The following is a 13,614-nucleotide window of genomic DNA, read 5'->3' as shown; positions in this document are numbered from 1 at the left end:
TATGTTCAAGCTTTGCAGTAACAGAAGAGATCTTCAAATGTTTCAGTGCTAGCAAATTAACACCAAGCACTTCCTCTCTAAACACGTAAGTACTTTCCCATGATAAAGCAACCTCATAACCTGTTAAAAGCGACTCTTCACAAGAAACATTTGTATTTGATTTTTAAAGAACTGTGCCACTGAGTAGATTTAAACATCATAAAACACATTTCTGTGAGTTCAGCTCACAGAGTAATTAATGGCCTGAAAATAATCAAGCAGACAAGCTCTAACACAAGTGTTCACATCTTCATCCCAAAATCATACTACATTTCTCTGTCATACTAGAAATAAAATCCTTTGCTTGTGGGGAAAAAAACAGCAGTGTTTTGAACACCGAACAACATCATATCAAATTAGTGCATCACTGTGAAGAATTCCCAGCCTCTGCTTCCCTGCTGGCACTCCCAAGGATTTACACGCACAGCCCATCACAGATGTTGCCCCACCTCCTCACTGGGGAAAAGCAAGCTCTAAAATACCCCTCCTTTGTGTTACATGTCATACAATAAATGCAGGGCACAGTTCTGACTGCTCCAGTCCACTCTGACCTCTTTCTCCAAAAAGCACAGAGATGACAAGCATGACCAAAAGACTCTTCAACCTGTTAAAAAATGGACAAACAAACCCTGTAGGATGTAAGTAAGACAAAGAGAAGGTACAAAATCACGAGTAGCCTTGAAGAAACGTACAGGCCAGTCCTAGGAGGGGATAGCGCTGCGAGTAAGGACATTCAAGCCTTTTCCACCAGCACAGGACCAGAAGATTACCCAGGAATAAGCCATAAAGAAATTGAGAATTGTTAGATTGGCAAACTGAGGTTTACTTCAAAAGTCAAAGTCGGAGTAATTTCCAACTGCTCTGCCATAAATACCATTGTCCATCCCAATGGGAAATATTTCTAGCATGAGAAACTGCCTGGCCAGCACCCCCTGCACAAGCCCAAGTACAAAGGTCACACCGTAACACATGACAGATCAGCAGGGCTGTTACCATTTAGAGACTGTAATGTACAGGATTGCTCTGCTTAACTGTTCCTTTACCAAGACAAAATCAGAAAGAAACTGACCTCATTACTAACTCAGAGATGGGTTGCAAATCCATCTATTCCATGCTCCCCTCCTTTGAACCATACTCTAAAAGAAAAAGTTCTAACAATACCTGTGGGATTAGGACAGACTGGAAAGTAGAAGGAAAAGGATGGTGCTTTTCTCCTGGAGCAGTAAGTTTTAAATTCTAAAGCACACACGTGTGTGGATTTGTCATCAGGTATTCCACGGATTGCCAAGAAATACCCTGTTTAAGTTCCATGAATTTTAGAGAACACTTCTTTCTTAAATCTGATTGTATTAATTGTTTATGTTGCCATAGCAAGCAGAAGAGCCTGTATGTAAAAAGCCTACTCTGAAGACTGTAAGATCATAACTTTACTTCAGTGTACTGAGAAAGCTTCTTTAACTACTAGCATGATCATGTGAAAGACCACAGATCTGACAGATGTCTTGTTTCTACCTTCACACAAAGGAACACTGACCTGCAGCAGAACGTTTCTTCATCTGGTTATAGATAAACTGTTCTCTTTTTCAATGAGTGAATACAGCAAAGTCTACTAGGGCTCACTGCACCATTAAGTGATGTCAACAGTGAGACAGAAATATGCATAACAAATATTAACTGGAGGGACAAAAAGCAATTCGAAAGGTAGCAGTGCAAGAAAAGAACAAGTCACACCACTGGTAGCCAATGACAGGACACATGGAAGTGGAACAAATCTTCACCAAGGAGGTTGAGACAGGAAACTGGGCAAGATTTCTTTACCATGAAGGTGGTAAAACACTGGGAAAGGCTTCCAAGAGAGGCAGCGATGCCCCACGCGTGCCAGCATTCGGTGGCATTTGGTCAGCATCCTCAGCAACATGCTGAACTTCTGCTTAGCCCTTTCTTATGTGCATTAAGGTAACACTCCCCACAGCTGAAGATATTTAAAGACATTTTAAAAGCTAAAGTACTTTTTAAAGGTAAGGCTAAGTATTTTTCAGTGTGAAAAAAAATTCACTCCCCTCCCCCTCCAGAGGTGAAACAAAAGACAAGGTACATTCAAAGCTGGATAATTTATGTAGAAGGCTTTAAACCCTAAAACTCATTTTTTAAAGTAAGTTCAAAGCAATCATTCAATCATTTATCAGAAAGCAGCAGTAACAGCTCCATCATACAGCTTCCATTCAGTGCCCAGGTTCAGTTTAGACACTGACCGTTTGCACACAAACTATCAATTAAGCACAAAACAGCAGTATCATTTAAAAGCCATCTGTTTGACTTCTAAAAGAAGTAACTTAAAAAAAAAAAACAAACAAAAAAACAAAAAAAAACAAGCCAAGACTAACACTGGGTTAGTGTTACTCTTCGAAACTGCCAAATCTGAGGAGAGAAAGAAGATCAGAGGATCTTACATTCTCTTTGCTAACAGCAGCAATTTGAATTTGCTTAATATTTTAGAACAAAAGTACAGCTCTCCTACTGCAGCTTAATTGGTCCTGCAGAATGTTTTATTCAGCATTAAGAATGCTCATAACTCAAAGCAGCATTACTGGCAGATAATTCAGTAATATCACAGTAGGAGTCGCTCCTGTGGTCCATAGAGCAGACTGTGAGAAATACGAGCGTGTCAGCCCTTCCTTCCAGCCTCACAGTTCCACTGAGACAAAAGCAGCACACTGAACTATTTCCATCCTCTACTCTCCAATCCAATGTTTCCTAAATTAACTACGGCCCCTTGGACATCCTTGGTTAGCCTTCCCTTCCATAGGTCTAGCTACTTTACTGACTGAACTCACCTTCTTTTACTGTCTGAGGTGAAAGATTTGTAGATTTCTCATGTTTTAGGGTTAATTAACACAGGACTAAGCTACTTCTATGGTGTGCAGTAGAATTAGTTATATTAGTTAGGATATCTTAGAAACTGGGATTTCAGAGAGAAGGTGTGACTGAGCTTATTTTCCTTCCTTGTTCTCTAATCAAATTTGCACCATCCCCTTGCTGGCAGTGGCTGACTTACTTCCTCCTCTGTTCCTAGCCTAACACAATTAGCAAAACCTGCAAAAGAAACTTATATAGGGGGGAAAAGAACAAAAAGGCTGACAAAAGAAAGTAATATTCAGTTATTAACAAAATTATTTCACATTGAATTTAGATTAATTTCTACTTATAACTTTTACTGACGCTGAGAGACCTCGCGAGGTTTCCCAGTAAGATATTCATGTGGATATTGGTCTGTCTTCACTTTTGTTATTTTCTCCCCTGAGCATAACATTCCATATCCATAACATTCCATATCCATAACATTCCATATCCATAACATTCCATATCCATAACATTCCATATCCATAACATCCCATATCCACTTCCTACAGTAGCAGAATTGATGTAATAGAGGCTTGCTCTACTCTTCCTCAACTCTCCAGTGCCAGAAGGACATCTGGAGCATTTTCTTGTGACATACAGTTATGTGCTGGATAGATGCAGCTCTTTCAAATTGAACACATAAAAGCAAATTGAATAATATTCCTGTTTTGGTTTTGTTTTGTGTTTTTCTTTTTTTGTTTTTTGTTTCTTTAATTGCTATGGCATATTTTCAAAAAGATGACATTAAAGAAATAATGTTAAAAGATCGGGGAAGCTGAAAAATTACAAAAAAAAAAAAAAAAAAGAAAAAAAGAAAAAAAAAGAAAAGTAAACTAAGAAAATCAAAGAATTAGAAACCTTAATTCATCCAGGCATTAAGTCTCAGGTCTTCAGTGAACCCATCCTACAAACAGTATCTCCTCACCACCATTCCTCCCCATCTCTCCCAAATAACAACTGTACGTTTTCAATTCTGCCTGTTCCTTCCTTCACAAAATCCAAACAAAAAACATCCTATCTCACTGTATCACAAGAGTAGTTGAAAAATAAATTACTCATGTTCACGTGGGTGAAAAAAATCGTAATTGCTACAAACAATTAGAATGTCCCACAAGAAAGTATTTTTAGCACACAACTTGAATGGTATAATGAATGTTTCTGGCTTTGTATTTTTGGCTACACTGGAACATCTTCAGCCTCAGACAGTGAAAGTAAAACACCTTTCTTTCCACACATGGAAAAGTTCAACTGCTCCCTGGTCTTTTGCAACACTGAACATAGATATAAGCCTTTGTTCAACTGAAGAAATGCAGTAAAAAAGTATGAATAGAAATGTTTTTCTCCCAGTACTCTGGGCTCACACCACAGAAGCCTAGATGGGAAAAAATAGAAGCCATTAGCACCCCCACCAACGCTTCCTAGTCAAACATCCTTAATTTGTTTCTCTTACTGGTAAGGAGGATTCTAATGGTCGATAAGGATTTCTCTGAACGTCTTCCATAAATCATTTTTCACATTCATTACTCAAGACTTGAGAGGCACAGGCTAATCTTCATGTGCATAGGAAGGCTTTACCAATGAGAAACCAAGCAAGAGTGCTTTCACTTCTTATATGTCAGAAGCTTCCAGAAAAAAGAGCACTTCAAGTTTGTGGGCTAATGCACAAGCAAGATGTCAGAAGGCTTCTACTTCTCCAAGAGGCAATTACCCAATGATTCTGTTACTGGTAACTAACTGGAAATTTGGAAATCATTTTTGGTTGCACACAGTGGACAATACCAAGTGCACATCCTACGGTGAGAAGTATCTTTAAAAACATTAAGACAATTAATGTGCAATAGTTTTATTATTACAAAAGCTCATTTTCCTCAAAGAAACAGAAATACTAATACAATCCCATAAAAAGCTACAACATATAACAACGTATTCCTGATAACGTTCCTGGAAAATGCCATCGACTGCCAAAGCATTACACTAGAAGCTATTTACTTGGCAGTCTGAACAGATGTGAACCCTTACTATCTAAAGCCCTGAGGAAGTGTCACGAGAAACAGGAGTCCTGTTACACATCCAGCAGGTTTCAAATTCATGGCACAGAACTTCCTCTGGGTGAACATCACCGCGGTTCAGGTTGCTGTACGTCATACAACTGCTGCAGTAAAGCTCACCATCTGCTACTACTGGAGCAAACACGTACAGCAGCGTGAGGGAAGCAGCAAAGGAGCATTTTGAAGAATGGAAGTCAGAAGATGAAGGTCAGCCCAATGCCTGGAACATTTACGGTATCCATACGGTCACTGCTGTTACTTCATTTATTCTACAACTCCACTGAAGTTCCTATAGGCATCAGACAGTGATTTCTGAAAGACCAGCTGAAGCTGCTAGCTAACAGTTGGCATGGAATGGTTTGTTAAACTGCAAATTAGGTAGAAATCCTAAAATGCATTATGCTTAATGGTGAAGCATTAAAGCACTGGACAGAACACTGAAACCACTCCCAAGAGCCTCGTTCTCCAAAGTAATTAAATAAGTAGATGACCTCATGCTGCTCAAACTAGATAACTTACACTGTGATTAACATTTGTATTAAATCTATGATCTTATGAAAACAATGTCCACCTGCCTAATAATTTCTCTAGTTTAGGTAATAATGCCCACTGTAAATATTTAGGCTAACTTAAGCTTTTTCCATCTACAATTTCCTATTATGCAATCTCTACTTTTATAGAGAATCATATTACTTTATTTCTCCCCTTTTTATTCTTTTCTCCTAAGAATAAGGAGAAGAGTTAGCAAAGTATGCATTCTATCCTCAAACGCAGCAGGTATTTCTGAAGCCTAGCAGTTCAGTCTGCTATACACCAGTCTGTTCAGTCTCCAACACACCAAATTCCTCAATTGGAATGCTCACTGTACCATGAGATAACGTCACGATCTGCACCACCTTGATTGAAGTAAAGCAGTGTGCATTTTCAGCTCAAGATACAGCATGTGCTGGCCAAATCTTGCCCAAGGAGCTGAGCTGTAACCTCCTCAAAGACAGCAAACTGTGACTCATGGCCTGAAAGCATTTGCTGTTCTGTTTCCAGTTATTAAAAATATTTATATTATTTGTGAATAAGAATCCTTGTCTTTCCTCATTCTGATATTTCTCAATTCCTTTTTATGCTAAACAAAAAATAAGCAAAGGAGTAAACTATGTATGCAATGTTAAACTTATCATGGAAAAGCTTCTTTCCAGCTCAAGAAACTATGATATTCATTACAGCATCAATTAGAGCCTCTAAAATATTGTAACAACTAGAAATAATCAGTTACTGAAAGGGCAGATGAAACCACTCAAGCAGCCATGTCTTCTACTAACTGAATGCCAAACTATTAGTTCAGGAGCATCCAAGACCACACATAGAGGAATTGTTGATTTGCCTCATGACACATCACCTCATCCCTGTGCCCCTGAGCTGCCATCATCCTTCCAGAAGCAAAATACACCCATAGGCAAGAAATAAGATGTGCCAGCAAGAACTACTGCTGCTTTCAGTGCTTTAATTGTTTTTCCATCTGCCCTTTTTACCGCACACTGTGATGAATTTCCTTTCTAGGAATCAGCTTTAATAGGAGATATGAAAGAGTAATTTGAAATTACAGAAAGGCTTGTGCTGTGCAGATCTGAAAACCAAGCAGCACACTTCATAGTCTGGCATGTCAGTGAGCTGTGATTATGCCCATCTTCCACTTCAGTGATGGCTACCAGACAGCATTTAAGAGCCCAGAAAGGATTGCTTGCCTCACAACAGCAGCCTCACACTCCTCCTGAATGTACAGACTTGGGAAGAAACCACGCCATACTCCAAACACTTTGCCTTCACTTTCACAAGTCTTTGTTTTTATCTCTCTTAAACCTTAAAATAACAAATTGAACTAAACCTCCGTTTTATCAGATCTCCTGAAACCTGATCCTGATTTCCAGAGTGCTTTAAAAATTGCACGTTCTGCAGGTTTTGTGTGTAAAAATACACACAAAAATTATATACATGGATGTACATATATTTTAAAGAAGAGAGTTTTAGAAATAGACATTTAGAGGTGCACATTTTGAAAAATGCATAAATTCATGTGAAACTTTGCCTTTGCTGTTTTACATCCGACACAAGGACTGTAATACATGCAGCAGCAGACAGAACTATTAATAATCTTCTCTTTGGAATACTACAATCCCTTAAGAACTGAACAACTCATTAAACCTCTACCTGGGGGCTGTTGCTTATGTTACCTAATAGCACCTGTTGGCTACAGTTTAGTGCCATTTCTATAAAAATCTCCAGTATTTCTGTAATCGGTTTCAGGATATTAATGCCTCTTCAATTTTAATTCGAGCTTTTGAAGAAACAGAAGATAGAAAACATACACAATCTAACTGGTCTCTTCCAGACATCGCAAAGCGTTAGGAGCAAGGCATACGAATGAAATCCACACTCACATGGCAGCCTGTCCTGCAGAGGACAGGAAGGATCCAGGTGACTAAGAAGCCAGAACTGGAAACAATGAACCCAGCATTTAGTATTCACTGAATTACAGGTGCACTCTGCACTGATTTTAGTTACATGAACATCGGCTCAAAAATCACTGGGTGAAACTTGGCTCTGCATTATTTTAGGCTCATCTTTTCCTTCCAGCACACAAATGCCTGTCCTGAGCTGCCTAAAGAGCATTCAGTGTGCAATTGAAAGATATTATGGTAACTGAAAGAGATTATGGCAATCTATCAGCTGAAGACCTACTTGGAATAAATTATTCTGTAAGAACACTTGCAAACAGCCTTATAGAAAGCTTCTCCTGAAGCAAAACCAACCTAAATCTCATTTTATAGGTTGGTGTTAAGTCATCACTCTGAAGTCAGGCACTGGCATATTTAAAACAAAGAAGTGGACAACTCAGAGCACACTAAGAGGACCAGCTGTACCTCTGCTGCTAACAAACCCCACAACTGGTGTATACAAATATTTTCCTACATTTTGTGCTCCAAATTCCTTGGTCACAATACAGACCAATTTCATCTCTGGGTTCTAGTTTATATTTGTCTTCATTTAGCTTTATCTGCCTGCATCTCCTGCTTGATGTCCTACGGGTTACCCAGAGACAACTCTATGCAATTTAGTTAAGTTACACTGATTGTGAGCAACAGCTGCAAAAGCCTCCTACACCAAATATCTAGAGATCAATAATGCAGTTATATGCTTTGGGATGAATCCTCCTTCTAGCTTTGCTGAAGCAGAAACTTAAAAGATTTCCTTCACATCTCTAAATTCAATGCAATAAATGGTTCCTAGAATACTTTAAACAATCGATGTCTTGAGAAAGTAACACAGCCTGCTAAACGCATGCTGGATTTTTCCTGCTGTGCAAGGAAAAAAGAGTTCACAGCACCCCAGGGGACTTCACTTAAGAAAAGAAAACCCCCTACAGCTTCTCTGTTAGTACAGCTTCTATGCTGGATTTGCAGCAGTGGCACTGATTCAGTCATTCCCCCGTATGTACTCAGTCCTGAAACGAGCACAAATTCAGAATTCCTTCAAAAACCTTTCCCCCTTTATTGCACTGTGTGCTGTCATTCTGCACCAAAACACCCCCAGCCCCACAGCAGAACAGCACATTAAACAAACATTTTCCATTTCACTTTTTGCTTAAAATGGATATAAACTTTAAAAATTCACTGATTTCTCATTGATGCTGCGCTTACAATGCTGGTCAAAAAAACAACACTGTTTCTAAGCTAAGCAAGACACCAAAAGCTATCATTGGGCTGGAAATCAGGAGCAGTGTTTGCATATTATCCAAATAGTGGGATGATGGCAACAAATTCATTCCCATAACCAGGATAACTGCTTCAGCAATTAAATACATTCATTCAACCAATGCTCCATCCTAACAGTAAGACATGCAAACTGGTTTTTCTGCTTATGGAAAAGATTTGATATGAACACAGGTCGGTGTGATAAGCAGAAATTAGACACCTGATCTAAACAGACTCATTAGTAGAGCACGGTAGCCATTATACAACACAGTTCTGTCTGCTCAAATGCACCACATGTATAATTCCCACTTCATTTCGTCATTTCATTTCAGCCTTAGGTCTTTCAAAAGCAGAAGCCTTACGCAGATGAAGTCTGAAGGACAACTTCCAGTTCCAAATATTTTTTGGCACAGAGCCCAGAGCTTTTGCTGCTGAGAAGAAACAGCCTCACATGAAGAAAACAGAAACTGAGTGGATGAAGAGAACTTTACAAACAACCACTTCTGGCTTCCCTCTGACAGGACTGCAAATGCCATAGCATGCTTCAACTCTTCACCTCCTGCCTTGTTCATCCTCACATTCCGGCCCTGCAGCTGCATAATGTACAAGATGCTGTAAGAACAGTAATGCGAGATAAATGACATTTTCATATATTTCATCTTGCCAACCTATTGCTGTCAGCAAGGTCAAGCCAGAAAAACACTTTCAAGATTCTACCTACTGTGTATTATTTTCCTGCTGACAGAGGTCAACTATCATTGTTTCTAAGCTGTTTTCTCTGCTGAAAGTGTCCATTCTGCAGCTATATTATTTCCCTACTTTAAGCCCAGGCCCATTTCTAACACATCTGTTTGAGGATGAAGGGGCATTGCTTCTGAAGTTTGCTGACATATCCGTGTTCTCAATTTCACAAAATGCAGTAACACCATTTCTAGTGAGTAATCAGCACAGCATAAGAAAGAAGGTACCACAAATGCTCTGATAGATTAAGAATTGTCCAAGTCTGACTACAGAGGTTAACTCTCTACCTCTGAGGGTAGGCATGAAGAAGTGAGCTAAACAATGTCACTCCCAATTTACCTGTAAGCACTAATTTTTCAAGGAATGGTTTGGGTTGGAAGGGAGCTTTAAGAGCATTTAATTCCAATCCCTCTGCTATAGGCAGGAACACCATCCACCAAACCTGGTTTCTCAAAGCTCCATCCACCTTGAACGCCTTCAGGGTGAGAGCATCCATAACATCATTGGACAACCTGTCCCAGTGTCTCAACACCCTCACAGTAAAGACCTTCTTCCTAATATCTCATCTAAATCTACTCTCTTCCAGTTTAAAGCCATTTCCCCTCATCCTGTCACTACCTGCCCTAATAAAAACTCCTTTTCCAGCTTTCCTGTAGGCCCCCTTCAGGTACTGGCAGGCCCTATAAGGTCCTCCCTGAGCCTTCTCTTCTCCAGGCTGAACAGCCCCAGCTCTCTCAGCTTGTCCTCACAGGAGAGGTGCTCCAGCCCTCTGATCATCTTCATGACCCCCTGGACCCCCTGCAGCAGCTCCATGGCCTTCCCGTTCTGGGGGGCCCAGAATTGGATGCAGTATTCCAGATGGGTCTCATGAGAGGGCAGCAGATGGGCAAAATCACCTCCCTCGTTCTGATGGCTACTTCTTGTTAATACCATAGTGAAATCATAAAACAATATTATAATACTGTATCAAGAGAACAAAGTATTCAAACCATAATGCTAAAATGTCATCATCATCATCTCAGAGAATTAACAGGAAACATTCCAGTAAATAGAGAGTGTTGCCAAGCAATGGAATGCGGCTATATTGTTTTATTTTTCCATTATTTGTACAGCTCTTGGAAACCTTCTGTTTTCCACTTCCTTACCAATACTAATTGATTGTGCAACAACTGTTACAACTTTATGGAAAGCATTTCTACTATGGTGTAAAATACTGACCTAGCACTGCCTCACAGCTTAGGAATTCACATAACCTACTAATTAAATTCTGGAACAGGAACTTATTTTCTGTAGATGTCCCAATTATTGCTGTAAAAGCCTGTGTGACCTCTCTTGAAAGGATCCTCTTCACCCCCAGACCTCTAGTACTATCAGATACTATCTGCAAACAGAAAAGGAATGGTATTGATCCAATTTGTTATTTCTGTCTTTTTAAACCATAACAGCTTTAAAAAAAAAAAAAAAAAAAAAAAAAAACACTTCCATATAATCTTCTATTTGTTGTTGAGTTCAAACGTTGTAAGTTACCTACCCAGTGTTGATGGTAGAGAATTAGCAAAATTAGTAAAAGGATTATTTTGACAACCTCAGTGAGCTAAGTACATGCACAGAACTGTACACAAACAGTTTGTAAGCTTCAGATATCACAGTTCACTAATTATGAATGTCTCTATTAGTTTGACAACTACACATACTGTGCATTATCATCTATCAGCAACTAAGCCATAACCTGTTAGAGCACAGTTCACCCACAGGTATCAAGCCATCTCAGTTCATTCACCACCGTGTAGAAGACAAGGATAACACCTGTTATCCTCACGCATGATCCTCACCTGCATGATCATCACGCAGCTTTTAAAATTAGAAAAGCAAAACAAGATTGTCACCAAAAGACAACTTTTGCAACTTTAACAACTTCACAAAACACATTCTCACCCCTTGCAAAAAAGCGCTGTGTAAATCACACAGGCTCTTGAGCAGTAACCTTGTTTTTAATCAAATCTGGCACAAGTTATCCCCCTGCAGCTGGTGAGAACAACATTTTCTGGTGACAAAAAAGCCTTTTCATCCACGGCGCTAGACACTGACGTTAGCTGCAGTTTCACCTTTTTCTCTCCCCACGTTCAGTTCAGCAGAGTAAAGCCAAGCTCTAAACCGTATGTACGAACCCTCGCTATTCGAACCTCCGCTACGAAGGTGCGAACCTTTACAGACCGACCGCCCCGCCAGCACAAAGCCAAAGCGAGCCTCACCTGCACGGCGGTGACCACGTGGCAGGGGTTCAGCAGGTAGATGACCGTCCTGGTGGCGAACTTGAAGCCCACCTCCAGCCCGAAGACGAGGCACAGCGCCACGAGCAGCAGGTTCTTGCCCAGGCTCTCCGTCTTGGCTCGGTGCTGCTGCAGCAGGTGCCCCTCCAGCTCCCCGCGGTGCAGCTGCCGCAGCTTGCGGAGCGCCACGAGGATCTCGGCGGCGCCCAGGCTGAGGAACACCAGGCTCTCCGCGAAGCGCTGCCGCCCGGACAGGAAGGCCGCGCACTCCGGCCCTCCGTTGCCGGCGAAGCTGGGGTCCACCCCGCCATACAGCCAGTCCAGCAGGTTGCGGAGGCCGTACCGGGACATGGCGGGACGGCGCCGCTCCTCTTCGCCGTCGCTGTCCGGGCGCGGGTGGGAGCGGGTCGGAATCAACGCCGAGATGCCGTCGGGCCGGCGGAACATGAAACGCTGGGGGTCCCGCTTCCTCCCCGCGTCTCAGAGAAGAGCTCTCTCCCTTCCCTAGGGCGCCGGCAGCCTGCGAGGAAACGGACGGAGCGACGGATGAACGGAGAGGGCGAGCCTCAGCCCGGCACCGCCGCTAACGGCCGCCCGCCCCTACCTGCCCCGCGCCGCCTTCTCCTCACGCGCCTCGGCCCGCGCGCAGCCCCGCGCTCCCCGCAGCCGCCGCCCGCCCGTTCCCGCCGCGCGGCGCTGCCCGCGAGCCGGCCCCGTGCCCGGAGCCCCCGGCCTCGGTGAACGGCGGGAAGGAGGGAGCGGCGCTGAGCCCGAGCGGGCGGGCCGCTTCCCGCCGCCCTGCCGGCCCCTTCCCGGCGCCGTAGCATCACCCCACCGACGTGCCTGCCTCACGCCGAAAAATGGACGAGCCCCCCCGGATTGGCTGAGCGCGGCAGCCCGCCCCGCCCTCGCTCCGCCCCGCGCGCTCCCGCTTCCCGCCCGTCTCCCTCCGGCCAGGGCGAGTGCGGCTTGTGAATGTAACAGATGTAAACTGTTCGTGTGATCAAAACTGAGGGAATCGGGCAGGTGTACACGCAGTCCTAGCAATAGGACGAGAGGGAAGGTCCTCGAGTTACACCAGAGGTGGTTCGAGTTGACTATCAGGAAAAAAATCATTCTCAGAAAGAACAGTGATATGCTGACACGGGCTGCACAGGCAGGACACGGTCCCTGGGGCGTCAAGATAAGGGTCAGTGTAGCACTGACAGCTGTGGTTATTGGTGGGAGGTGGGCAGCTGGGCTGGGTGATCACAGAGGTCTTTTCCAACCTTACCGATTCTGTGCATCTTGTATATAAGCAAATAATGCAGTTACTTGCCAACACTTCATCGCTGTAACCTGGTGATACAAAAGTGAGATCTGCACAAGAGAAATGGTGGCTTTGATTATGAGCAGCAGAACCCACCAGCACCATTTTGCTGTGGATAAGCATTCTGCACTCCCTTATCCATGACCCCCATTCCCTGCCTCTCCTCACACCACCCAGATGCCCTCAGAGCAGAGGGGCCCAGCAGCGCAGCACCCAGCCAGCGCTCTTATCAACACCTCCACGCGCTGGGAACCCCCAGCAGCTCAACACTGCCACACCAGCCCGTGCAGGTTTGAAATGAGATGTGCACCCATAGGCATGTCACTACTAGTCCAACAAAAGAGACGTGCTCACATCTTGATCCTCATCTCCCTTAGTCACATACCTAGGTTTCTTGCACCCACCCAGTTATGAGGAAAAGGATTGGTAGAGCATGACTGCAAGAAGTTCATTTCCTTGTGAACACAATCAAAAGAAATCCCTGCACCGGAGACAACACCACCTGACAATGCATTGCTATCCTATTTATAGATCTTTTTCACCTATAGAGACAAGAAAGA

General features: G+C 42.8%; 1 protein-coding gene and 1 long non-coding RNA gene across 2 annotated transcripts in view; both read right to left on the bottom strand.

The window, feature by feature from the left end:
• Positions 1-12,565, bottom strand: part of TMEM164 (transmembrane protein 164) — a 41,002-nt gene extending 28,437 nt beyond the window's left edge. The window contains exons 1-2 of the mRNA XM_052672951.1: positions 12,350-12,565; positions 11,728-12,265 (exon numbers count right to left, since the gene is read on the bottom strand). Coding sequence (XP_052528911.1) covers positions 11,728-12,192 — 465 coding nt within the window. The 5' untranslated portion in view covers positions 12,193-12,265; positions 12,350-12,565. The remainder of the gene's footprint in view (positions 1-11,727; positions 12,266-12,349) is intronic.
• LOC128075848 (uncharacterized) overlaps positions 1-13,614 on the bottom strand; it is a 354,845-nt gene that overhangs the window by 328,711 nt on the left and 12,520 nt on the right. The window lies entirely within an intron of this gene.

Source organism: Tympanuchus pallidicinctus, unplaced genomic scaffold (genome assembly GCF_026119805.1).
Source record: "Tympanuchus pallidicinctus isolate F22 unplaced genomic scaffold, pur_lepc_1.0 scaffold13, whole genome shotgun sequence".
Classification (NCBI taxonomy): Eukaryota; Metazoa; Chordata; class Aves; order Galliformes; family Phasianidae; genus Tympanuchus; species Tympanuchus pallidicinctus.
The sequence above is the reverse complement of the archived record's forward strand: the minus strand, read 5'-3'. Positions and strand labels throughout refer to the sequence as shown.